The sequence below is a fragment of the Pocillopora damicornis genome, chromosome 13 (genome assembly GCF_964200805.1).
Source record: "Pocillopora damicornis chromosome 13, jaPocDami1.2, whole genome shotgun sequence".
Classification (NCBI taxonomy): Eukaryota; Metazoa; Cnidaria; class Anthozoa; order Scleractinia; family Pocilloporidae; genus Pocillopora; species Pocillopora damicornis.
Window position 1 is genome coordinate 15,765,341 of NC_142682.1, and position 27,295 is coordinate 15,792,635.

General features: G+C 39.0%; 3 protein-coding genes and 1 long non-coding RNA gene across 10 annotated transcripts in view; 3 read left to right on the forward strand and 1 right to left on the reverse strand.

The window, feature by feature from the left end:
* The window catches only part of LOC113684804 (angiopoietin-related protein 7), a 30,317-nt gene extending 13,044 nt beyond the window's left edge, over positions 1 to 17,273 (forward strand). For 2 of the 3 annotated variants that reach the window (XM_089190898.1, XM_089190899.1), the window contains exons 3-7: positions 12,145 to 12,259; positions 12,686 to 12,751; positions 14,170 to 14,340; positions 15,454 to 15,837; positions 16,464 to 17,273. In XM_089190898.1, coding sequence (XP_089047024.1) covers positions 12,145 to 12,259; positions 12,686 to 12,751; positions 14,170 to 14,340; positions 15,454 to 15,837; positions 16,464 to 16,744 — 1,017 coding nt within the window. In that variant the 3' untranslated portion in view covers positions 16,745 to 17,273. Of the gene's footprint in view, positions 1 to 11,726; positions 11,865 to 12,144; positions 12,260 to 12,685; positions 12,752 to 14,169; positions 14,341 to 15,453; positions 15,838 to 16,463 lie in introns of those variants that run through there. The other variant, XM_027202204.2, reaches the window with a different exon arrangement.
* Positions 1 to 23,952, reverse strand: LOC149035682 (uncharacterized). The gene is made up of 4 exons (XR_016182107.1): positions 23,685 to 23,952; positions 21,205 to 21,323; positions 11,781 to 11,844; positions 1 to 1,118 (listed from the first exon to the last, which is right to left on the reverse strand). It is a non-coding gene; the product is annotated as an uncharacterized LOC149035682 (long non-coding RNA).
* Positions 2,512 to 6,844, forward strand: LOC113684768 (uncharacterized). Of its 3 annotated transcripts, none has more exons than XM_089190900.1 (4): positions 2,512 to 3,128; positions 4,115 to 4,193; positions 4,677 to 5,621; positions 6,014 to 6,844. In XM_089190900.1, the coding sequence occupies exons 2-4, from the start codon at positions 4,142 to 4,144 to the stop codon at positions 6,151 to 6,153; spliced, it is 1,137 nt and encodes a 378-aa protein (XP_089047026.1). In that variant the 5' UTR covers positions 2,512 to 3,128; positions 4,115 to 4,141; the 3' UTR covers positions 6,154 to 6,844. The 3 variants fall into 3 exon arrangements, with proteins under 3 accessions (XP_089047026.1, XP_089047027.1, XP_089047028.1); XM_089190901.1 differs by having other exon boundaries at positions 2,652 to 2,791; XM_089190902.1 differs by lacking the exon at positions 2,512 to 3,128 and adding an exon at positions 3,152 to 4,009.
* Positions 17,420 to 26,743, forward strand: LOC149035683 (uncharacterized). 3 transcript variants are annotated; one of them, XM_089190908.1, is made up of 3 exons: positions 17,420 to 18,622; positions 21,861 to 21,922; positions 24,770 to 26,743. In XM_089190908.1, the coding sequence occupies exon 3, from the start codon at positions 24,826 to 24,828 to the stop codon at positions 25,756 to 25,758; it is 933 nt and encodes a 310-aa protein (XP_089047034.1). In that variant the 5' UTR covers positions 17,420 to 18,622; positions 21,861 to 21,922; positions 24,770 to 24,825; the 3' UTR covers positions 25,759 to 26,743. The 3 variants fall into 3 exon arrangements, with proteins under 3 accessions (XP_089047034.1, XP_089047033.1, XP_089047032.1); XM_089190906.1 differs by lacking the exon at positions 17,420 to 18,622 and adding an exon at positions 18,663 to 19,153; XM_089190907.1 differs by lacking the exon at positions 21,861 to 21,922.
* Positions 26,744 to 27,295: the final 552 nt, after the last annotated feature.

Below are 27,295 nucleotides of genomic sequence, written 5' to 3' on the forward strand. Positions count from 1 at the left end.
TTCCTAATCAAGTTACAGTTTATTCAATTGATTTTATGATTCTATTACAATGTTTCGGTTAACTCCCTCTCACAGCTCTTAGCTTATTTGAAAAAAAAAAACACTAAAAACGTAAGGCAGTAAGCGCGTGGAACAAGGCCATATATGGGCGTTAAGAAAAAATAAAATGTGACACATAAATGCTATGTAGTAGACAAATCACTTACAAATGTCAATCAAATTAAGACGGATTAACGTATCGTAAAAGCTCCAATAACTCTTATAGTGATTATATTTTCACTTATACTGCGCTGGTGCTCCCTTGGGTCGTCAATCCTGACACAGACAGGCTTTAATTAGGCCCTTGAATTTGCGTATGACAAAACGAGAATCACTAAATTAAATATTATAGCTCTTTTTTTAAGTATTTGTTTTTCTGTGTGTGTGTGTGTGTGTGGAGGTTTATTAGCATGTTATAACATGCAAATTAGCAAATTAGGCTAGCTGAAATAACTCTTTGAAAATTAAAAAAATGTGAAGTCATTACGCCTTGAATGGAGAGGAAAAAACCAAGCCTGCGATCATTTTAAAAGTTTTCTCTGCGTCTCGTATCAGACTCAGAAAATAAGTCTTATTTTTATCTCTTCCGCTAACTTACTTTTTACTTATTAAATACACGGCCGATAACCTTAGGGCTTGATGCCTTATAGGATTAGCGTATTTGATTAACGATTACGATGTTTATGATGATTGATGATGATATTTGTTTGGGTCGAAATTCTTTTTTTCGTTCATAAGCGGAACAAGAGAAGCGAGCTGGCAAGGGCGAAATTGAGTCATATATGATTTTCTGTTACATATATGCTGTACCTTTTAATGGCTTAGCTCTCCTCCAGGTTCTTTGTAAATCAGTGGTTGAGCATCCAAGCGGGAAATCGGAAGGTTGAATGATCGATTCTCTAAATTGAAAATCCAGAAGCTTTCTTTGTCTCTTGCTCGGATAACATCTTTTTCCAAGACTTGCTTCTTGATGTGCAAGGCCAACGTGAGGGGAGGAGGGTGAGGGTGACTTTTATTCTACGTCTTGTACACGTGTGCAAATATCGTTACCACTCCGTCAGAGTATGATCATGCATGGACTATAGGAGAACAGAATCAGTTCAAAAGAGTTACAACTGCTCAAAAATATAAAAATCTGGCACCTTTCCTAGCATTTTTATTGATAACTTAACGAATATTACACACACACACACAGACATGTTTTCGTCTGAGAGGCTAAGATGTTTTCGGACAGAACTAAGGAAAGCGATGTTTACGCCCAAAGCGAAAAGAAAAAACGTTTCCATAGTTATTTCCATCAACAGATCTAGGAATTTTCATATGCTGGTTAGCGGTGAAGCGCGTTCCATTGACCTCTTACCCAGACCGTCGCCGTTCATGTAAGCACGGGCTCAAACTTTGTATCCATAAGGTTCAGAAGAGTTGATGCACCATATCAGTATGTCTGACCAAAACAGAGAGTTGTTTGAATGTACAGCCGATTATAAGGCAAAAATGCAACTCTCGTCAAAGAAATCTTGTATACGATTAAATTATCAAGGGCTTTTTCAGCTCAGTGTTTCTTTCTCTTCTGGTTTGGCAAAATATCACAGGAAATTTTTAGGAGTTCCCGCACTACATGTCGAGACAGCATCGCGTGACATAACAATCCTTTTGTATCTATTTCTGTAGTTGTAAGGCCACGAACGGGTGCTTTTCTCGTCCTAAAATACGATCATTGTGTTGTCAATATCTTTTAAAAGAATAAGCTATAAATGACACAGCTATGGATAGGTAAATTTTCTTTCATTTTGAAGCGGCGCTTTGTAATTATTTGCAAGTTTACAGCTCGCTTACTATTTTTATGCAACTGTATTTGCATTTTCCGGTTTTACTAGTAAGCCATTGTAATATTTGACCCGTGAGTCTGGCGCGCGTAACAGAGTGAGTTAATGTCTGGTTTTGCCTGCCCAGAAGAACTGCTCGTCACGTTTTTGTATGCATGAAACGCAAAATGGCGAGATCCTTAGTTCCTCTAAAAATTCTAACGCATTCTTAACGTCTCCTCTAAAACTATGAGTCTGTCTGCGAGCTATATTTTTATCTCATCTTAAGAGACATCACTGAAAAATTAATTTATAAACAACCTTCGAACGTGATGGAACGCCGAAGTATGAAAATTAATCTTGCATAGCGTTCTATATTTTTGAGATATATTTTTATCTCATCTTAAGAGACATCACTGAAAAATTAAGTTATAAACAACCTTCGAACGTGATGGAACGCCGAAGTATGAAAATCAATCTTGTATAGCGTTATCTAGGATCACGAGGAAATAACTCTTGCACGTTTCGTAGTAACATATACCAGCTGGGAGGGCTCTTGCATATATACAATACTGTAAATGAAATCGTTAGCTACAGATTTCAGTTCTCTCACTGTATTTGTATCACATATTTCTTCACTCCATTTCCTTTTAAGCATTTTTATCCCTCATTTTTTTATTGAAACTCTCGTCAGGATCTTTCGAGGTTAATTTTGGCTGTCGCTGCTCATGCATGCCTGAAACATGTACGTGCTAAAATGACGTGTTGGCAACATCACGAAATATTTGGTTAGTACCATGATTATGTAACAAGGAAGTAAGTAGGTCCATGAAAAGCGGGTGGACCGTGAAGATGACCTAAATATAGAAAGAGCACTTTTAAAAAGTTCCAGCGGTCTTGACTTGGTTGGGTTCTCGCGCAACTTTCTTCACCCGTTAGCTGGAAAAGTAAGCTTCTTTTTAACCTACAATAGTCAGCTTCCTACTCTACAAAGGCTGTTCGTGACTTATACCGTTCGTTGTATCAGTTGCCGTGAGAAATGGTACGCGCCAATTCAAGAGAGAAACTGATCACGTACCAATTCAACAGGAAAACCCCTTCAGACCTAATCATAATACCGCCTCAGACGCAATACCCAACATAAATATGCATGAAGAAAAGAGCGGCATATATGGTAAACTGATTTACTATATAAATCACTTGATAATTTTTTTGTCACAACTGATTTGAGCGAGGCTGCAGACGAAGTCCTGACAACTCAAGACTGCGAAGAAAGACAGAAAGGTACGATGATGCAACAAGATAAAGCAACATTACAGTGATCATTGGAATCTCGTAAAGTTTTTGTCGATTAGCTAATGAAAAAAAGCTTCAAGTAAAGCGGCTCTTACTATTGTGGTCATATTCCAAGGGTCAACCTTTCGATTTCGCGGCTGCGCTTTTGGGCTTGCTGTATATTCATGATATCCCAGATTGAATTCACTCTATTACCGACAAACTTTGACAGAAAAGTTCAGTATTGCAAGTGTCTGACTTTTCTTTTTTATTGTTGTCACCAGAACGCTGTCGGTCATTTTTCAGTGGGTCCTGGCTATTGTTGGCGTTCAGTACGACAGTAGCATAGCATGGCACAACCATTTAAATTGACGAAGGTCTAACGCTCGAAACTTCAGCCTTAGAAACTCTTTACGCGTACGGCGGCCAATTTACCTTGTCAACTCATTTCATAATAACAAATTTTCCGTTTAATTCTACTTTAAATCGTTACATAAACTTAAAATCGTTCGTAACCTGCTGTTTATTAGTTACAACTTTTTTTTCCATTCCATTCGCTGTTTAAATTTCTCCATCGATCTAAAAATACAGGCTGGTCTATCAGATAGGCGTACATTTAGGCTTGTCACCTACTCCTCCCCCACGATTGTTTGCGTGGGAGGAATGCTATATTTAGGCCGAAAGAAACACAACGTCATCAGGAAAAAGGAAAATATTACAGATTTCCTTGACCCCATTTTTCAGTCATTTACTATCAGCTAACTCGGACCCCCGCTAATTCAATAGGGCTTTTGTTTCGCAATTTCTCAAGGTCGGGCACGGTCAGTAAATTGTGGGCGGTGACAATTCCTGTGGGGCAATATGTTAAGTGTGAAGCAAACTATCGCGAGGTACTTATAATCAGTGAATACAACTTAAATTTTATGAAAAAAAAGATACAATTCCACTAGAAACTAATAGGATATTTTTTAATGTTTCCGAATTTGTTATAATAGTGAGGCTGTCAGACTAAAAGCGTGACGATGGGAGAAAGATTTCCACTGTTCCTGTTTTCTTTTTTCACGTCGCTTTTGTGTAAGTATTGTGTGTCACCTTTCTTCGTTTATCATATGTTTGTCAGGCCCCTGAGTTGTACCTATCTGTATAATTTCATTGTCTATGCCTTACAGCTGACAATAAGCTACAATGCTAATCAAAAGGCAACCTTCAGGTCATATATTGCGAAGTCATCGAGGAAGAACATAAAAGCACATACAAATATCACACCACTGCAAAAATCGTCCCACTGAAGATCCGCGATGGGAGGAAAAGGGTTTAATGGTTTAAAGTCAGTAAGGGTTTCAAGAAAAATGCTAAAGAGACAGAAGTGCGTGCTTATAAATCACATTCATAGAAAATAGTTTGTTGTTACTTTAGAGAAGCGCCTCTATCTAAAACAGCGCCGTCTTGACCCCATCAGTCAAAGATAATTCCCATTGTTAGAATACACTAGTCCTTGTATCACTAGCTCTTTATCTCACATCAGTAAAATACTGAAAGGTATTTTTTAACTCGCAGACGTAAGCGTTCAGGCCAATTCCTCATGCCAACCGGATCAGATTACAATCAAAGATCCAAAAACTGGTTCAATTCAGTGTCAGGACTGTTTAAAATGTCCACCTGGCAAGGGTCTCTCAGTTAATTGCGGAGACGTAATAACCCCTTCAACACCTGTGCAGTGCAAGCCATGTGTGCTGGGAGAGACATATTCTGCTTCCTTCAAGGCCGGAGGTTGTGAGGACTGTGGAAATTGCGGTGAGTACCGCGAAACTACGAAAGCCTGTACGGTAACTTCCAAGGCCGTGTGTGGAAGGTGTAAGCCTGGCGCTTATGTAGAAGGCATGCTAGGACTGTGCAAGCCCTGCTCTCCGTGCTGTAATGATGGTAAAGATATCATTATACCTGAGTGTCAGGTTCCAGGTGTACCAAAAGGCATGCAGTGCAGCTACTTACGATCTAACAAGTGCAGCGCAGTCGTGACATCAAGTATTAGCACGGCGCCGTCAACGCTTCAACTAGATCAGTCCACGACCCAATGGCGGCCATCCTCTTTCATAAGGAGGACCGAAGTAAATTCTCCTTTAAGTGAGCAAGCCGTCAACCTGACTAGAGAGGCTTCACCAAATGTGGGCATCATAGCTGGTTGTTTTGTGGGTGGCCTTTTCATCGCGATCATCACCATCGCGTGCCGCATAGTTATGCCTAAACGCCGGAAGGCCTTATCGATGAGGATTGGTGTGGTTACAGTGGAAGACGGAGCTGGTCGGGCGCAAAATTGCGAACAACGAAATGATCAAGAAGACAATCGGGAACAAACAGAGGGAAGAAGTTTTCTGCCAAACGGAGATCTGTATGAAGAGAGCCCACTTCCACATCCCTTTCAAGAGGAAGCTGTTGATAAAAGTCCGGAGAAAATAGGAGTGCAGGAGACCACGTCTCCTCTATCAGGCCAGAGCAGTTTAGGTGAATATATGAATTGTTATAATGATATTTTTTGTTTGTTTCTCTTTTTAGGAACAAATCACAAATCACCCTTATGCCTTAAAACCAGTCATACACCTAATCTCTATACCTAATCACACAATGGTACGGATCGCCAGAAAGACAAAATCCGGCAGAAGCAAGAGCCTTCCAACTTTTTCCAAAGTAAATAGAAATTTCGCTTAACTATAATTTCGTTGGGGAAATTTTAGTGAAAGAGAAAACCATGGAGTGTGAGGATTCCAACCGACAAACTTGTCTTACTGTTCCATCTTAAGTTTAAGTTGAAATTATTTCAAAAACATTTGAAACCTCAAATTTTTAGAACAATTTCAAACCGAGCTGTAAACTAATGCATTTTTCTGCACCTTTAGATTCTAAACTTGACGGGTTTGTGAGGAAGCAGTGTACTGAATCGTTAAAAGTGAGAGCACACAGTCCCCCCAATTTTGTAACCAGCAAGACCACTATCACGATGTACAAAGACACTGATGAGAAGGTCACCACGGTTTGACGACAGTCATCAGCTCCTTAAATGCAATTTTCCGTTAGTTTCTGCTCAGTAGTTTGCTGAGTTAGTGAAAGAGAAATCGGGACATTTTAACAACTTTGGTTCCTTCTTATGGTTTTAAGACGTGTGCAAGCCCCGATTCACCAACGTCACAAGCTATTACATGTAAAAAGGTTTAGAAATTAGTCGTTTGAGGCGTAACTCCGGCTACACTTCACTCTGTTGAAAACGTGAAAAAGCTGTACCACGCTTCCTAATCAAGTTACGGTGTATTCAATTGATTTTATGATTCTATTACAACGCTTCGGTTAACTCCCACTCACAGCTCTTAGCTTATTTGAAAAAGACACTAAAAACGTTTGGTAGTAAGCACGTGACACATACATGTTATGTAATAGACGAACGAAATCACTCAAAATGTCAATCAAATTAAGACGAATTAACGTATCGTACGTCAATCTCCAACAACTCTCATAATAATGACTATTTTACTAATACTGCGCTCGTGCTCCCTTGGGTCGTCAATCAACACGGAAAGGATTTAATTGGGTCCTCGACATTACGTATAACAAAATATCAAAACAGAATCGCTGAGCATAATAGCTCTTCTTTTAAGTATTTGTTTTTCTATGTGTGTGGAAGATTCATTTGCATAATTAGGCTAGCTGAAATAAATCTTTGAGAATTAAAAAAATGTGAAGTAATTACGCCTTGAATGGAGAAGAAAAAAGCAAGCCTGCGATCATTTTACAAGTTTGCTTTGCGTCTCGTATCAGACTCAGAAAATTAGTTCCATTTTTATATCTTCCGCTAGCTTAGTTTTTACTTATTAAATACACGGCCGTTAACCTTCAAGCCCGATGCTTTTTAGGATTAGCGTATTTGATTAACGATTACGGTGTTTATGATGATGATATTTGTTTGGGTCGAAATTCTTTCTTTACGTTCATAAGCGGAACAAAAGAAGCGAGCCGGTAAGGGCGAAATTGAGTCATACATGTTTTTGTGTTATACATATGCTGTACCTTTTAATGGCTTAGCTCTCCTCCGGGTTCTTGGTAGATCAGTGGTTGAGCATCCAAGCGGGAAATCGGAAGGTTGAATGATCGATTTTCTAAATTAGAAATTCAGTCTCGCGCTCGGATAACATCTTTTTCCAAGACTTGCTTCTTGAGGTGCAGGTGCAAGGCCACAGTATGATCATGTATGGACTATAGGAGAACAGAATCAGCTCAAAAGAGCTACAACTGCTGAAAAATATATAAAGTCTGGCACTGCTGTTTAAATAATTTTTATCGATGAATAGCATGATGGATATTACACACACATCAATATGTCTTCGTTTGAGAAGGTAGGATGTCTTCGGACAGAACTAAGGAAAGCGCTAAAGTGGAAAGAGATAACGTTTCCATAGTTATTTTCATCAACAGATCTAGGAATTGTCATATGCTGGTCAGCGGTGAAGCGCGTTACATTGACCTCTTACCCAGACCGTCCCCGTTCATGTAAGCACGGGCTCAAACTTTGTATCCATGGTGTTCAATAGAGTTGATGCACTATATGTGTGTCTGACTAAAACATAAGTTGTTGAATGTACAGCCGAGTATAAGGCAAAAATGCAACTCTCGTCATAGAAAACTTGCATACGATTAAATTACCAAGGGCTTTTTCAGCTCGGTGTTTCTTGCTCTTTTGGTGTGGCAAAATATATAGGTAATTTTTAGAAGTTCCCGCACTACGTGTCGAGACAGTAGTTGTAGTTGTAGCCGTAGTTGTAAGGCCACGAACGGGTGCTTTTCTTGTCCTAAGATACGATCATTATGTTGTTAATACCTTTCAATAGGAATAAGCTATAAATGACACAGCCACGGATAAGTATATTTTCTTTCATTTTGAGGCGGTGCTTTGTAATTATTTGCAAGTTTACAGCTCGCTTACCATTTTTATGGAACTGTATTTGCATTTTCCGGTTTTACTAGTAAGCCATTGTAATATTTGACCCGTGAGAGTCTGGCGCGCGTAACAGAGTGAGTTAATGTCTGGTTTTGCCTGTCCTGAAGAGAGGCTCGTCACGTTTTTGTATACATTAAACGCAAAAAGACGAGGTCGTTGGTTCCTCTAAAAGTTCTATCGCATTCTTAACGTCTCCTCTAAGACTATGAGTCTCTCTGCCAGCTATTTTTTTTAATCTCACCTTAACCCTTATCATGCTGACTTTGAGTTCAGGTTACAATCCCTTAAACTGACTTTATTTTTAGAAACGCACTCATGCACGACAGTTGATCCTTTCAACAGCATTGAAAGCTTTACTTTTCATCAAATCCCAACAACCTATATATCAAATTAAAGCTTAATAAATTTCCTTTCTGATTATTCTATTATAATAAATTTTGAACCTAGGTTGCTTTTAAAATTTAGCTATGAAATCATGTTTTTGACAAAAGTTATACATTAACAAATAACACATCATATTAATTTCTTCCAAAAATTATCTGTACAAGCCTAAAATGGCAACCAGAGTTAAGCCCTAGTCCAACAACTTGATAAAACAATTCCTGTGACTGTGAGAGCATTTTTTTTTCTCAAAATAGTAGCAAAATTGCATATTTGTCTAGTCAACACATAATCAAATTAGGAATTTATTTACATTGTTTGGTTTTGAATTAGTTCAAAACAGTCAGCTCAGTTGTATGGGTCTAATTGGTCTAAATTTATCTATTTCTGTGTTTGAATTGACTTCAAAACCAAACAAAACCAAAAAAAAGATGAATAATGGCTATGATCAGTTAATCAATTGGTTTCAGCAACCACATTGTCATTATTGGCATCATGTCTCCGAATGTAAGCAGCAACATAGTCCTCAACAGTGTGGTACAACTGGAAGCAGTCTTGCATACAGAGTGCTACTTTACAGACACTGCACTGAAAGCTAGACTCCTTCCCTGGCCTCTTCCTTTTATCTCCTGTCCTTTTCAGAATCTTCTTTTGGGCAGGAAAGCAAACCACACATGCCCGGGTGATGTTGGACTTCTTCCCAGTACCCAGTATTTTCTCTGGGAAGTGACCTCCAACTTGGAGGCGGGTTAAGCCTTCAGCTGACCTCCTTGGGCGGCCTCTTGGAGTGAGAGAATGGGAGATGCCAGAATTCCTAACAAGCTCCTTCACAAGCTCCCTTCGAAAGGTCCTTTGCAGTACAGGTGACTGGGTTCTATGTTTGTAGAGGATGTAAGCATTCAGGATGCTTAAGAAAAACAGATGGAAGAACACTTTCTTCCACCATTTCATGGTGCGTCGCCTGAAGCAGGAATAGGCCACCATCTGATCACACCTGTCAACTGCCCCCATGAACTTGTTGTAGTCATGTACAATCTCGGGTTTAGTGATTGGGCACCCAGTTCCAGGGTGATTTCGGCCAACTTCTACATCTGCAATGGAGTGAACAGATGACAGCATCTGGAAAACTCTGCGGTCCTTAAATTTAACAGCCAGCAAAGTTCCATTATTCATAACAAACTTGTCACCTTTTTTTTTCACTTGTGCCCTTTTAAATTCCTGGGGAATACCTTTCCTGTAGCGGGCTGTTCCACAGGCCCCAGTGTTCTGCCTATAGAGCTCAGCAAATAAAGTAGGTGATGTGTAGTAGTTGTCAACATACAAACACCTACCCACATTCAAATAAGGTTGCATGAGCCTCATGACTAAGTCATATGTTTTGCCTTTAGCACTGGGTGGTTCTTGGTTTACACCAGTGTAAATTTCAAACCTACAACAATAGCCATTACTTGAGTCACACAACTGGTATGACTTTACACCATACTTATCTGGCTTGTCTGGATTGTACACTTTGAAGTGCACTTTTCTTCTGAATGGAATCATTCCCTCATCTATGCAGATATTTTTGCCTGGCTTCCAGACATCTGGAAAATTCCCAGTGACAACACTGTATATAGTGCCAAGCTTGTTTACTGGGTTATACCCTTCCTGTCCTCGAGGAATATAATTATCATTATTGCACAAGTGAAAAAATGTTAAAATGTTCATAAATTTGTCTCTTGACATAATTTGAGGGAAAAAGGGAGTAGATAAAACCTCGTCGGTGGACCAGTAATCCTGGATATTCTCTTGATTCACCAGGCCCATCGCAGTAATCATGGCAAGAAAAGCTTTCATCTCACCAGATGTCACACCATCCTCAGGCCAATTTCTAAACCTCGAGTGCTGAGGTAAACGATCTCTTCGCTGTAAAGATGCGATTGTTTCCCTTGCATATTTATTTGTTTGGGATGCAATCTCATCAAATAGGTTTTCAGGAAAGAGGAGATGAAAGTAGTCAGAGAATGATGGATTGTCAGGAAGCTCCACATTCAACCCTCGATCAGCTGTGAAGTCAAGCCTTCGCGGGATACGATCGCCAAGGACCCAGTTGTCTTCTTCGGTTTCTTCTTCGCTCTCCTCCTCGCCATCACTGTCTTCTTCGCTTCTGCCATCTTCTTCTTCGCTGCTTTCAGAATTATCCGTGTTTTCATCAAAATCGCTATCCTCTCCACCAACAACTTCATCGATAGTTCCTTCATCAACAAATATAATATTGGCCGCCATCTTTGTTTATCAGTTTTACCGCGCAACAAAATTAATTTCATGCTAATTAATTCTTTTATTCTACTCGGATCTTCGGAACTCTGTCGGATGCTTAATTTATGTCCCTTTGGTAGGCCCATGACCGTAAACCTACCTAAGCCCGACATATTCCGAACTTCTACGCCAATAAAACAATGATGTTCGGAAACCCGGAATATTCCGGGACCCGTCCACATGGACGAACACGTGCGCCTGGAATATTCCAGGAGCCGCGCGATAAGGGTTAAGAGACAACACTGAAAAAATAGTTTATAAACAAAGTGATGGAACGTGATGGAACGCCGAAGGAAATAATTCTTGCATATTGCGTAGTAACATATACCAGCCGGGAGGGCTCCGGCACTCTGATGTATGCAATGCTGTAAATGAAATCGTTAGCTACAGATTCCAGTTCTCTCACTGTATTTGTATCATACATTTCTTCACTCTATTTCCTTTTAAGCACTTTTATCCCTCATTTGTCGAGATTTTTTATTGAAACTCTCGTCACGATATTTCGAGGTTAATTTTGGCTGTCGCTGCTCATGTATGCCGGAAACATGTACGTGCTAAAATGATGTGTTGGCGTCATCATAAAATATTTGGTTAGTACCAAGATTATGTAACAAGGAAGCAAATAGGTGCACGAAAAGCGGGTGGACCGTGAAGAAGACCTAACTATAGAAAGAGCACTTTTGAAAAGTTACAGTGGTCTTGACTTGGTTGGGTTCTCGCGCAACTTTCTACATCCGTTAGCTAAAAAAGTAAGCTTTTTCTATTAGTTAGCATCCACCTTTACAAAGGCTGTTCGTGACTTATACCGTTCGTGTCGTTCGCGAATTATGCTGTTCGTGACTTATACGTAAGTCATTGAACATACTCAACATTGTTCATTGTTGATCACGTTCAAATCAGTTCAATAGGGGAGACCCCCCTCCAGAATAATACATAACATAAATATGCATGAAGAAAGGAGCTGCATATATGGTAAACTGATTTACTGTATAAATCACCTGATAATTTTCCTGTCGCAGAATTTGAGCGAGGCTGTAGACGTAGCCCTGGCAATTCAAGACTCTGCAAAGAAAGGCAGAAAGGTAAGATAACACAATAAGATAAAGCGATATTAGAATGATCATTGGAATCTCGTAAAGCTTTTGTTAAGTTTTTTTTTAAATCGTTCGTAACCTGCCGTTTGTTCGTTACAACTTAGTTTCGTTTAATTCGCTGTTTAAACTACTGCTTATGGCTTCACACTGATAAGAAAATAATATTTGGGAAGGCCGATCAGAAACGCCTTTGTGACCTTTTCAGACTTTAAATACAAGTGATGAATAAGCAAATACCTATCTAACCGCCAACGCATTTTTCCAAAAGGGTTTTAACTGGCTCTGTGAGTATATAACTACGTATAACCAAAGCGGTTTGTATTCCCAATGCAAGCAGACGGCCGGGGGAGATGAAATTCTACGAGTAAACACTGAAGTTATAGGTAATATTTTCAAGATCTATGACTTTTTCGGCTCATTGTTTTTATATCCATAGTGCAACACTAACAAGGGATTAGATTAGATCCTTTGCTATAGGATTTGGCTATATGTCTGATAACGAAGAATGTAGTAACATTTACGAATCCAGAAAAACCTTTTCAGACGGAACAAATCAAGTTTATGTAGACTACAACATTTTCTTCGAGTTCTGAATTCATGCAACACTAAAGATTTCATAACAGCAGCCGCTTCATGTCTCAGCTATGAATTTGTCACAGAAGCGTAGGAAGGGCAATAGCAATGTTTATCGCGTGCAAAATTGCACAATATTTGAGATTCACGTCAATGAGTAATCTTATTGGTGATCGTATCCCAACTACTACTTAATCGGTTCTCATCTCAGAATTATTTTATTTTTTCTCTTGCAGTCTTTGTGAAAAACTCTGCATACAACAAACGAAAGATTACAATGAGGGGCAATCGACAAGGAATAGGTGAGGGACATCTGCCTGTTTGCCACAATTTTCAGAACACATATAGAAACTTACGTAAATACAACGCTAAAGCTTTTCAATTTGAAGTGGCCGAGAGTCGAACCAACTATTAGCCCATGCATGGGATTGGTATGTGAATTCTTGGGCTTTTTTAAAAACAGTACAAAATTTTTAATTTTATCAATCACAAGGAACAACAGCCGAACTTCAAACGTTTCGGAATGTCTTTCGATGTTGAATTGGGACAGAGAACAGCAAGATTGTCTGAAACAGTTCACCTTTCACTAGACAGCCTATGATTTTCTTCAAGTTTACTGAGTTCTGTCCAATTCCATTTCCAAACTTGAAAGGCTTGTTCAATCATTCAAGATTGAAAAAATTGTCTTGGAATGAGCAGATTTAGTTGTTATAATTCGCTTCTGCTTTGGGAATGGCAGGTTCGAATATCATATCAGAGTATTTGACTCATTTATAGTCCTTTGCACAGAAATTATTCATCGTCATCGATGGCGTAGATCAGCGAAAGCCTAGAACAAAGAAGAATTGCAGTAGCTCAGGGCCTCAATCGACTCGTCCATTTAATCGGCATGCTACTGAAGGAGAACTTCAAACGTTTACTACTTTGTTTGCCAGAAAATCGATTTATTTTTTATGCTACTGAAGGAGAACTTCAGACATTATTTTTAGAAAATCGATAAACCCAGAATCTAGCAAAATTTAGGGCAAAGCATAAAGGACGACATAAAAGCAGTGTTTTAAGCTGCTTGAACAGCTTTCATGCGTTCGTTTAGTGGGTACTAAAGGATAAAATCCGCTAATAATAAAACAATTACGATGCCGACAAATAATTCTTTTAAACTGTAAATATATGTCTTTTCTACGAAGATATTATGTGCGCGATCGTCAATTATGGATTTTATCTGGGAAAAAAGATTCCCTTACTGAAATCGAAAATGATATTTTGGCGTCTGACCAGTAACAAATCAATTTAATCGTGATTAGCTTATTAAGTTTTAAGACTCCCTCGGGATCTCGGAATAGACTTCCCTTAGGAACTGGTCCTTACTTTTCGCTTAGAGGAGGGAGGGGGGCGCGTTGTGGAAGCGGAGTTTTCATTTTTGTCGCAATCAAACTCACCTGATTCCCCCATAAGGCTCTTAAGTATACTAACGATCGCCCTTATTGGCAGTCAATTTTCCATAGTCCACTTTTGACTCTATCACAGAAGACTGATTCCCCCCTCAGCTCTCCTGAGAACCATGCGAAATCCTCCAAAACCCCCAGACGATAAAAAGACTGGTCCCTTAGCAAAAGTAACCCTACGAAGTTGTTATAATTATTTTAAATTTTATTGTTCTTGATCTTTTATTTTCAGGCGATCGTTTATTTCATTCTGTATAATAACTTCTTTCCTTCAGGTTCTGTTATGTTATTTCTGGCACTTTCCATTCAAATTATACTATTAACGCACGCAGCCCCAATGGATTGCCAAAAGAACACTGCTGTCTGCTTGGAAGAAATAATGAAGGAAATGACCCAAGTTCGATTTGAGTTAAACATTCTCACTGAGAACAGAAAATTGATAAGACGTAAGTAAGATCGTCATCGCTTTACCTGTATAGATCATTTCCAAGTTCCTTTTCTCTTTATTAAATTAATCATTGCTTGGTGCAGAGTGAAAAACCTACGGAAGTCCTATAACGGCGGAATGGCGATTTCAATTTTTTTTTTACGTAATCAATTTGCGGTTCTAGAGGGCAAAATTTTCTACTCGGAGTTCCATGTTTCAGTTTAGTGGCGATTCTTTACTCACGCGGCGATGTAGTGAAACATTTGCAAGGAAATGTTTTTCGGCGTATTGTCATCATCGTCTTTAACGTTATCATAATTTTAAAACATTCATTAAAAAAATCGATATAGAAGAGAGTTGGAGACGAGAGTTAAGTATGCAGGTATCCTTGAGCCAGTCAAATCGGACTACTAAGAAAGAATTTAGCCCTTTATAGTAATAACAAGTTATCCCATGTTCCATTACAAAATTAAGAATTAAATATCACCTATGTTTTCTAAGTTTCAAAAATTGCCCGAGTCGCGCAATTGATTCTTGAAAACGTATGTGAGTATTATAAACCCTTAAATTTTATTGGCTCCCTGCGATTACCGAAACAAATTTTGACATAGCAAACTGTTTCAATTGTTGTAGTCCCAGGAGAGACAAACTCACGAAAGCGTTACCTTTAGATCCGAATCCGGAAAGCGCAAGGGACCAATCTGTTAAGGACATTAGCCTATTTAATTGATTATTGATTAGTTTAATTATTTCCCTTATCCTAGGTACGAACATGGTTACAATGTTCATCTGTTTGTCTATATTTGTATTGGTTTTGGTCTGTTACATTTCATACATTTCAGTCTCGATCAGTAAAATAGCCCCCAAACACTGCGTTAACCGCGTCTTGGAGCGACATTTCTTGGAATCTTATGAATTAGATTTTTGGTCGCCGCAAGTGCCAGACAATCAGATTACAGGATTCGGTTAAAAAATATTGTATTTATGTGTTATGAAGAATATAAGGTTTGTCTTCTTCTTGTTATGAAATGTTTACAGATTCCTCATCAGGTGGTATAGGCAAATCTATATACCTACCCCTTTTTTTAGAGTATGCCTATGACATTGAATACCTTTATTTTATATCTAAAAGCCACGGACTGTGCTGAGCTCTATAAATCCGGTAGAACGGTTAGCGGAGTTTATACAGTAGATCCTGATGGTTCAGGTGCCTTTAATGTATATTGTGACCAGACCACAGCCGGTGGAGGCTGGACAGTCTTCCAGAAGAGAATTGATGGTTCCGTTGATTTTAACCGAACCTGGGATGACTACAAACATGGCTTTGGCAACTTGGTTGGTGAATTTTGGCTCGGATTAGATAAGATAAACCGCCTGACGCAAAACAAGACAAAGAACAAGCTTCGAGTTGATCTGAGAGCAATTACCAACAAAATTGTTCACCCTGAGTATGATTGGTTTGGAATTGCGACCAAGACGAACAAATATCGGCTGTACATTGGCAAAATGACGACAAGTAAGTCATCGATCAACCAGTTTTTTAGCCATATTGTTCGAATTATATCTTTGCTACCCCTTCATCGGCAAAGGGTCCTCCTCGCCCCCTTCCCCCTCATCCTTCTCCTCGCAACCAACAAAGAGTGTTTTTTCCCTGCTCTTTACCGTTTGGCTATGTTTAGCAGTGAATCACATTCTTCTCATGCGCAGTTGAGTCCACACCCCTCCGTAGAAAATGGCAATTTGCTTTCGAGGTTGTTGGAGAGTGATTCCTTAGATATATTACGAAAAAGCAAACTCTGAAATTGAATTTAAAAAAAGTTACTAAAATCGTTTCTACCAAAATATTGTAGTTGTTGGATTATCTGACTTGCGCGCTCTTAACAAAATCACGATGTTTTGCTCCACCTCGACGCATGAAAGTCAATCAGTTATCATCATCGACGATTGAAAATAAAATTCATTCTTTTCATGTTAAGAAAAATCTGTTTCATCGAAGTAGTATGTCACTACTGCTGTCGAATTTTTTTGTTTTCTTGTCGGTCAAACATCATCCTTGAGGCTCCAAAAGGCATTAATCCAAGGGATTACACACTCTTGCGTAATGCTAAAATTATGCTACTATTTTTTTTTCGTTTGGTACAGATGCAACTGTTTGCCCTGATTCCCTCAGCCAACACAATAATTTCGATTTTGGTATCTGGGAAAGAGGTCCTGCAGATCGCGTTCAAAAAAGAGGCGTAGGCTGGTGGTATGATGAAGGTAGAGAAAATGCTGTTCACTCAAATCTTAACGGTATCTATCCGCTTTGTGGAAGTGAAACCGCGGCTGATATCCACTGGGGCCATTTAGCTCCAAAGAGGGGCGCCGCGGGCAGCGCTCCTAAATCATCTGAAATGAAAATTAGGCCAGTGGATTTCTTTTAGAGTTAACCATACACCCCATAAGTGAGCTGTGATTTTTGCTCTGACCTGTTACATCCTAGGTGTTAAGTGTGTAAGATTTCTCTTTTACTCATTTTTGATTGTAGAAGTATTAAAAAAAAAAACTTCATACCGATCAACATATTCTTAAGGGTTCATTTAGAGTTATTCATCATGTACTTTAGGGGTTTTAGGGTGTTGGGTATGCATTAGATATCTTACCTATTTTGTTTTGACCTATGATAATATCAAAATAAGGAGATCAATTGGTCTAGCTTTCTTTAAAACGACCAAACCTTACTCCACTTTTAGATCACAACTAAGAAATTAGAATGTACTAATTTAGTCTTTTGTACAAGCATTAGTTCATGGAACAATTAGTTATGCTTTCGATTGATTTGATCTGTGAAAAAGGAGGCCAAAGCCTGTATTAGTTTAGTTGGTATACGAGCATATTTGATATTCTCTTGGTTGGCCTCTGGATGAAATCCGATTAACAAATAAAAACTCAGTTCGTTTAAGGTTTAGAAAACCTCACACTTTATTTCTCTGTGTTGTATATTGATTAATTTTCTGCACTCATTAAAACTTTGTTCTTTTCCCAATTTTTGGCACTTTTTCAAATCCCTTCATTGTTCTCCCTCTTCATCACCGGGACATAGTACTCTAGACACGAATTTAGTAAAACTGACTGCTTCTGTCCTGGTTAGAGGTCCCTAGTATATGATATTATAAAAGAACCTTTTTTTTTTCCATTTGCAAACAAATCCAGGCTTTCTTTAATCTATGCAGACCACTCAGCTGAAATCACCAACCTATACGTAATAAATATGCTCAATGTAGCAAAGTAAACTATGACTAACTTCGGTGAACGCGTTCACAAGTCGTCAGCATATTGTTCGACATTCAACCCCCACGTCCGAAATAAAACAAAATTTGCTTTGGAGTTTTGAATAGGAAAGAAAAATAAATTGCTGTATTAACTCGATCATGCGCTGTACCATTCCCTTCGTCAGCCCATGCGCTCTGACGAAGGGCTTACGCTCCAAACATTTAGTATAGTAATTTGCTTGCATAGCAATAACGATCCTATTTTACACACTATTCATCCCTTTGATTGATTTGCTTTGTATAAATTATGAATCAAAAAATGAAAGTACTGCGAAACAAAAATGAGTTCGCTTATAGCTTGCTGTAGGAATTAAACCGTAGTATTTCTTAGTGGTTTTTTCTAATATTAATACTTAGTGATTTTTACGCATGGTGTTACAAAGATGAAACTTGAATCTTCCCAATCGTTGCTGTTTGGAAACATTAGAGAGCTTTTGCACAAGAATAAATGTTTCCTTTATTTTTTTAAATCTCTATTCCAAAAGCAAACGCGGGTCTACATATTTTATCTAAAGGGACAGCTTTAGAAATATGAAGAAGTGCAGCCATACGACCAGCTTTGTGCGCATAATCATTTATTTAATCAAATGGCCACGCGGAAATTAACAAATGCAATAAAAGTAATTTTAGAAAAATTCAGCACGACCTTCTTTCTTAGCCCAGCCGCGACCACGCTCTATTTGTGTGGCAAACTGCCAATGTATCTCGGATATCATGCCACAACCATTCAAAGCATCGTACGACACACCTATTTTTATTGAAGCGGAATAATTTTCTTAAACGTAGACGCATGACAGTCTTAACCTTAAACATTGAAAGTGCTACTATTACAACATCTATTCTACTTGTTTATCTTATCAGTCGATGCCTTCCTGAGTTATCCCATGATACATAGCTTCTTGTGATTACTTATGTGACTACAAAACAGTTCATCAGAAGACTCTTTGGGTTACCGACGTTAAATTTGTAATTTCACCTCAGCGGTTACAGGTAAGTTTTGCTAGTTTCCTGTTAGAAGTCAGGAAAACCCAGCTTAACTCAGCTCCCCTCGGCTCATACAATTACATATGCATTACTCATCTTAGCCATTTTTTCATCAATTCTCCTAAAGAGATTTCTGAAATCATTTGCTGCAGGGCATGTCACGAGTTTTGAAGCAGGAATTTGTTAATGTAATTCTCATTACCGGTGTTATTCGTCAAAAGAGCAAGCTTATTCCTATGACATCCTTTTCACTGAGTTCGGCGCTACGCGTCTTTTGTGCTTCAGTAGTCGAAATTGCTCAAAAAAATTCTTCCATAAAGGGTAAAGGATTGATAAAATTTGTGTCGCATCTATAAGAAATGCTTATTTAGCTTGATGGCAATGGACCAAAATCACATGATAAATTGACTAGTCTTGCTGCCCACGCGGCAGCAGATAGGATTTTTCCGTTTTTCCGCTTGCTGATGACTCATCAGAATTTAACATCAGGCGCCGAGGAAAAAACAAGGTCTCGACTACCTCAACCCAACAACCAAGGTAGGATTTCTCAAGTAAGGAAAACATAGTGCCCTTTCTTTTATCTGATCACTTAAAGAGCTTCAGTGTTATAATTTCCCCTTCCGACGGAGGCCAGGGTGGTAAGTAATTTCTCATGTCATGGCGGGTAAGTCGGTTTTATTGTTTCCCTTACACTTGAGAAATTCAAGACAAGAGAGCAGAAAAAACGGAGACATGTTAAAATCAAAATATCAGATTTTAAGATAAACATTTCAGTTCAAAATAAAGCAAAGACCTCCACCAGATTGTTCAAAGTCCTACCGTCCCCAAATTAACACTGGCACTAAAATAAGAGTGATGCTAACTTTTGGGGGACTTGAATTTTTTTTCTGTCCCGCGCACACCCTCGCTTTTTTTTTTCAAAATATTAAAATTGTTACGGTAAACATTCTTATCAAAATAAGACAACCAGAAATAGCCTTTGAGATTTTAGCACTGACTATCTTTTGTGCTTTGTAAACATCGCCACTTATGGTAACGTTACCTTCAGGTTTTGCGCCGCTGAGATCTGATGAAGAAGGAAAATTCTTGTACAGCCTACAGACATTAAATTGTTTTCTTGCAGTTGGTTTTTGCGGACTAAGTGTATATATTACTTATGACATTCTTTTCTCTGCATCCGGCGCTACGCTTCTTTAGTGTTTCAGTAGTTAAAAATTCGAGAAAATTTTTCCTTATGGGGTAAAGAACTTATACGATTTATTTCGCAGCTTGTGACCTAAAATGTGCTTCGTCGGCTAAACACAGGACCAAAAGCCACAACATCTCAATTTCCTCTCTGCGATCTGGGTTCCCACGTGGTGGCAGCTGGGACATCTCCCTAGCTTTTTACCCTTGCTAACGTCTCCATTGAACAAAATGAGTATCAGAAGAAAACAGAAAGAAACTCCACAAACATGGAAGAACTTCTTAAGTAAGAAAATCTAGTGCCATGTAATCGGATGTTCTCAAAAATTTTAAATGATCACCTAAAGAACTTCGAGAATAAAATGTTTCCACGTCGCTTGAAAGCCCTCGGACATTTACCGTGGTAAAGCTGTTAGCTTCTCTTAAGCTGGAGAAGCCTCCATTGTGTTTCCTGATTGTTCTGTGTTTCGGCGCAGATATGGTGAAGTTTTGCAGCCAGAAACCCCAAATCATTCATTGCATAAGAAAAACAAAAACAAAAAAGTAGTCAGATGCTTGTGTAAAATCAGTTTACACACACGATCAAATGTTAGAAAAGAATAATATAGAGCTACTCAGAACTCAGAAGCTTTTCTCTATTTGTTATGACTAGTCTTAATTTCTCAACCATCCGGTAATTTAAGTAATTTCCTCATGCCTTTGAATAAGCTATTGACATTGTCAACAAAGCGGAGCGGTTTTATTGTTTCCCTTGCACTTGAAAAATTCAAGACACGAGAGTAGAAGAAACGGAGACATCTTCCATCTGAGAGAAGAAACAAATTTCGTTCGGAATTCTATCGATAGAGAGGAGTAATAGCGTAAGGAACAGTCTGTCTTAGCAATGAACTGGCAGCTAAAAATATGAAAGAATTTAATCGTGCATCAAATAAATTACACGCTAGCAACAGTCATATTAAACATGGACTTTGCTTATGAATAATAACAAAATTTTTGTTTTAAAATTCGAAGGCGGGTAAATCAAGTCAAGGTCGTAGATCTCTAGGACCACAGTTTAATTTTCATAGACACTGCATTCGTAATTAGAAGCAAATTATTGCAAACGAACGTTATTATTTTAAATCCATGACTCCACCAGCTATGCTGACAAACCCCATCGCTAAATTAAAAAGAAATATTTTAGTTAAAAATAAAGCAAAGTCTTGGACCCGACTGTCCAAAGTCCTACCGCCCCCAAATTAACAATGGTTCATAAATAAGAGTCATGCTAAATTTTGGTGGGACTTGTAGTCCCCTCTTAAAGCCAATTGTCGAGAGTGAATCAATTAACAAGCATGTAAGACCGCTCATGTGGGAAAAACAGCGCAAACACATTTCGCTGCATTACATTTAATTTCACTTACTTGACCTTGATAACGCGTCGAATTTTTTCCGATTCAGTGCCTAATTCGTGACCCCATACATTTGTAATACTTCTTACACGTCAATATTTTCACAGTGCAGTCCGCCCTAGGTAACAGGTCTTCATAAAAAAATAAAAAAAAATTTTACTCATAAAGTCGGTATCAAAAACTTAACTTTATGCAGGAAAACTCTATTATTACCTTAAATGGCGCTTTTGCCTGTGAGTTCATCATTTCTAGTGAGTTTGGCGATTACACAAAACAAGATCATAAATGGTGCCCTCAATTTTAGTTAGCAATTTGGATGATTCTCGTTTTACTTGGACCATGAAGTACATCTACTGCTGAAATATTGAAGGTGCTAAACACCCTGATTCCGGCGGTTTCAATTTAATTTTGAGGTTTTAAGAAGAAGATTATTTCGCAATTTTCTCGACCTAAAATAGGTAGCTTCCTGTTTTTTGGGCGTGTTCGAATTCTGTGAACCCGGACGCCCACTCTATAACAACCCTTGAAAACTTGCTGATGCATCCTACGAATGTTTAATTTCGGTTTACGTCACCTTCCGATTCAATAAAAAAAAACTCCCTGAGATGACCTGCGTATATTACTAATCGGTACATAAAATTATTCTCTGAATCAATTTCTTGTTGCAGCGTGTGCGCAAAGTTGTAGGCCAAGCCACGACAATTCAAGACTCTGCAAGGCAGGATACAAGGTAGAATAACAAAAGAGATTCAGGTGACTGTACATGAACCAGCAACTCAAAGTTTCATTGGATTAGCTAAAAATGAGAAAAGCCATTTAACCATAGTGGTCACACGAATCAATCACTTTCACAACTGCGTTCGCTGTTTTGCAGTATATTCCTGATATCCAAGATTAATTTAAGCCTTTCTCCGAAAGACTTTGACTGAGTAAATTCAGAATTGGATGTCGCCACTAGGCTGGTTGTCATTCAGAATGATGGCTCGAACTTTTGTATTTATCGCGGGCCTGTAAGCCAGCTGGTGTAATTTCGTGACTTTGCTACATGAGGAAATATGACTTATTTGTATTTTGTTTCCTTTTGTTCAATCGAAATGCTCACTGTCTCGGTGTGATGTTCTGCTCCTGGCCTTTTCTACCGGCTTCCCTCAAAGGTCTCACATTTTATCTAGTTCGAGATGTGTTCGCCGCAATTTTAATAATGTAGGTAAATTTTACGGATGTTCTCCACGGTCACTGTATATAAGATATTTCTTGCAATGGTCACAAATGCCCTCCAATTTACAACTATTAATCTTTCTTCTCAGAATGGTTTAGGCCTCAAAAAAATTTCTCAATGCAAAATCTTGTTCTTATTTGATTGCTGTATGCACAAACAGATGAAAAGATAAAAGCAGCATGAATGCCTCCTACCGAACTCACGTAAATTGCCCAACGTACGGTTTCAACTTGAGGAACCTCTGAAGTTAAAAATGTGACAGTGATAACTGACACTATTTTTCAGTTTTAATGATTTGTTACGCAAGTACGCAGCAACCAAAACCAGAAAACTTAATTTGTTTGCGACCTTACAACAAAAATCTTCCGGATAACCCGTGTGTCGTGCCATTGCCGAATTAGGCAAACCACAAAATCATCAATTGTACACGGAAAATAAAATTGCTTCAAACTTCAGCTGACATAGAAGCTTAAAGGTCAAATGATTTTCAGACAATATCGAAATCTCACCTATTTTAAGTTCTCTTGTCTGGTCTATTTATGTTGCATGACTTAACCCAGATAGACTTAAACATTTAGGCTCAACTGCTTCATACATTTGCCTCTAAACACATACAACCTGTTGCCTTCACGTTGTCCTGAAGCGTGTTAGATCTTAATTAGAAGGCCATTATCATTGTAGATTCTGAGCTTTTTGTTCCCTTTTCTAAAGACAAAAGGAATCGCTAACTGTGCGCGATCTATCCGAAGCTTGTGACTCTGCTCTAACGATGAAATACCTCAAGGAGCTTCCTCTCTTTCTAGGAAAGGGAGCCGTCGTCCATCGATACTAGAAATTTAGCAAGAAGACGGGAACGTCATTTCAGAACGAAAGAGCGCCCGTCGCAATCAAAACGCCTGGGATTTGCATCAATTGCGCACTTGTAAACGAGATAATGCTGTTTGAAATGATTTAAGAAATCATTTGCAGGATAATCTGTTCCCTATATTTGTTTTATTCCATGTATTTGGGAAAATTTACCGCTACATTTTCCGCTGGGTTCCCGAAAGGAAATCAAACACTATCGATAGCAAGCGATCCAAGATTTCAGGACTCAGTTCGCTTTAATTTAAGCAAGGCTTTCAACAATTTAAGGGCCTTTCTTTGATACATTTCTTTAACCCAATATGAAAACTCTTAGAAGGGGGTGCTGTTGATTTTCATCGTGAATTCGTCTATCAATAAACTTGCTTAATGTTGAAGTTTATCAAAATAAAATATCCACGAAGCTTACCTACTGTATTACTGCGATTTTAATCGCTGATCGCGGCGAACTTGATCGTCAGTTTGAATCGCACGTGATCTGCGCCACCGATCGATGCGGACACACTTGACGATATCTTTTCAATTTCGTAGTGATTTCTTGAGAGGCAGCAATTTCTTCGTGCGATTATTGTAGTCGCTTGACGTTACATCATATACTCACGCGAAATGGTGGCGAATATAATTGCCGATATCAGAGATTGGCGACAATCGCTATCACTGTAGCGGGCACACCTGGCGATTTGGCCTGTTGCCGCGATCGGCGCATAAAACCGCTTAGTGTGTCACAAGCTTAAATTAAGCTCTGATGGGTAATACTGCGTGACAGAAAGGTTTTCGTTTCTTTGTGTGGTTTGTTTCTGTTTTTCTTACTCATTGTGGATTGCAGGAGTTTATGAGTGCAAGCTAAAATTTCTCCGTCGGCTTCAAGTTCATCAGAACATAGATTAATTTTTCATCTTTAAACCCTCACCCTTGTTACTTCGAGGCAATTATTCAAACACCAAGCGAAAACGACATCTAAATCACCAGCATAGCGCTGAAAGAAAGCGCATTCTTCATTTGATTACGATGTACAGCGGGAATTCACAGCGCGTAACTCATTTCAAATTGGCCAATCAGCTTTTGCAACCGACAACGACTTGGACGCTTACACACCTTAGCAGACCAAATGGGAAATTAGCACCCACTCTCCATTAGGTGTCCCCTCCTCTCCTAATATCTTTTCTGGCTAAAATGGGCAAAAGGAAACCTTCTCGTCTCATTATTTGTGGGCTGCAGCCATGATCAACGCCTGATAATCAAGCACCTTTTCTTTTATGGAGGATACTACCTATAAGCCGAATACCCTGATTATTTACATGATTATATTTAAGGAAATAGGGGTCTTACCAGCTGATATGCCTGCGGACATCCTATCAATTAATGAATTGTAATGCCGCATTGTCGCTCACTGTTTCAGATCTTACTCACGTTTGTTCTTCTGACCAACCCATTTGTTGCCAATAAAGCTGCTGCTTTTGAGCTCACTTGATTCAAAATGACTTTCTTTTTCAGCACGACCCCAAGCTCTGAATTGAACAGCTCAAGAAGGTTTAGCTTTGAGATTTACGATGTCCTCTTCTGATCGACTTTTCGGCCTACTATACATTAGCATGATGTCTGTTTTCTGGATGTCTGTCTCCGCCTCGCCATGTCCAGGTAACAGTATAATCATCCGGGATTCAGTAACGGGGCACGTTCAGTGCCAGGACTGCTTGGTGTGTCCGGCGGGGCAGGGTCTCTCTGTGGACTGTGGTGATGTAATATCACCACAGACACCCATCGTATGTAAGCCATGTGAGCTAGGGAGAACTTATTCATCTAAAAGCGAAGCCGGGGCGTGCAAGAGTTGTATGAAATGTGGAGAATATCGAGAGACTATCAGTTCTTGCACCCTGACCTCTGAGGCAGTGTGCGGGACGAACTGTAAGCTTGGAGCTTACCCAGAAGATATGCTTAGCATGTGTAGACCGTGTTCCGCTTGCTGCAACGACGAGGATGATATCATTGAGCCTGAGTGTCAAGTGCCGGGGGTGCCTAAAAACAAGCAGTGCAGCGAGCTTAGATCAGAGAAGTGTAGCAAGGTGATAGCTAATGTGAGTGTCAGTAAAAGGGTACTTGACGCGGAGGCCAATCTCTCCGCGTCATCATTGGCAACCTTAACAAAAGTGCAAACGTCCAGCCCAGTCACAGAGCACTCTAAAAAGGATTCAGCTTCCACGGACGATGTTTCTCCACTATATGGTAAGATGATTGGCGTTGCAATTGGAGTTCCATTAGTGATCTTGGTGCTGGTGGCGCTTATCCTTATCGTGAAAAAAAGACGCACAAGGCAAGCATGTAAAAAGACTGGCGATAATGATGTGGAAAGGCTTGATGTACAGGGGAGTATAAGGTCAGTCAAGGACGAAAAGTCTGATCAACTGCCACATCCAGTGCAAGAAAGTGAGAATCTCACAGTAGCGAAGCCGGAAACACAACTTCCGGCTGAAACAAAAGTATAGTCATTCCGTTTTCTCAAGGGATCAGTTGTTATTTTTCGCCTGGGGTGGGGTGGAGAATTTTGGGAGGATCACGTGGTTTTCAAGGGGGAAGGGAGGGGGGAGCTCAGTTGTCGCCAACAGAGTACAAAGGGCGGACTACAGAAAATTGACTGCTAATCAACTGCCAATGAGGATAGGGGATCACGAGAATATCACAGAGCCTTAAGGGCAGATCAGGTGAACTTATCGTGAGTCAACCAAATTCCTCCACCTCCATGGCCGCTAAATAAGGACCAGTCCCTAATGAATTATTGTCGTCACCTCCAGCGGTAATTTTCGATCAAAAAGGGGAATTTACTGTTTCCTTTTCATTGTTTAGTTACAAGAGCGGTTGTTATCCTATGGTGAAAGCACGTTTAGGGTTATCGCAAACCTAATATAATCATCTCGAAGAGCTACTTTTACTACTTCTAATTAGATTTAATACAGACAAGCGGATCCGTAATCGGCTTTGGGAAAATTTCTGAAAACTTTAGAAGAGACTTATTATCTATGATTATAGTCCTATAACTTAATTTTGTCACCTTCGGCGCGATCCTATTGTTTCCTGTTCATCGTTTAGTTTTAAGACTGGTTATTACATATGCTCTGATGAAAGCACTTTAAGAATCTACTCATAATTCAGGCTTTTTTTCCAAGGGTTGGTTTTTCAGTAAATTTCATCATAAAAGGAGAATACTTCTTAAGATAGTTAATGCTAATTTTAAGTAGATTTCCTTTCAATTATTTTTCCTGATTAAACATCCTTCCATGCCACCTTTTCGAAACATCGACCTAACATATTGATTTCTTCTGCTTTTTATTATCTTAAAATATGTGTTCAGCTGTCATTTAGTTTTATTGTTTTAATGTAATTGTTTAGAATTAAGATTGAGCTATCAAATAGATATGAAAAAGAGTTTTATCTCATTGCAAAATGCTTCCGTTCAATAAAGTATGTTGCCTATATGGACTGTCACCAATATCTTTCCAATTCATTCTCTTGCTATCGTCATGTCGGCGAGCGGCGCTGAATACTTACTTAGATGGTGGTGTAGTAGAGGACCTGCGTAGATGGCTTTGACTTCTCAACAGGTTATAATCGGTTCTTGGCATCCAACACAATCTAATAACCCTTAAACAACCAAGATTTGATTGTTAATTCTCCCCTCCAGCTGTTACACATTTCCTTGTAAATTATTTAAGAGAGTTTGGAGTTAGATCAATATAACAACTTCTAGTTAACATGTTAGAGTATTCTCGTAACCTTTTTGCTGAATAATGTATAGATATTACAGGGAGAAGTTACATGTTAATCACTTCTGGGAATTAAAGAGTTTATGGCGAGCACCGCAACGGGAGCACAGCGGAAATAACAACATGTACACAAAACGTAAGGCTCGATTGCAGTACATGTGGCAGATAACAATACAACATTGCGAGTACATGCAACAGTGCCATAACTCATTGCGCATTGCGACCAATGAAATGACGGGCCGTAAGGGTAGGAGGCAGAAAT

Coding starts and splice junctions, on each gene's coding strand:
- LOC113684768 (XM_089190900.1), top strand. CDS start 4,142: ATGGGAGAAAGATTTCCACTGTTCCTGTTTTCTTTTTTCACGTCGCTT. Junction 4,194..4,676: donor TTTTTTCACGTCGCTTTTGT/GTAAGTATTGTG, acceptor TTTAACTCGCAG/ACGTAAGCGTTCAGGCCAAT. Junction 5,622..6,013: donor ATCAGGCCAGAGCAGTTTAG/GTGAATATATGA, acceptor CTGCACCTTTAG/ATTCTAAACTTGACGGGTTT.
- LOC149035683 (XM_089190908.1), top strand. CDS start 24,826: ATGTCCTCTTCTGATCGACTTTTCGGCCTACTATACATTAGCATGATG.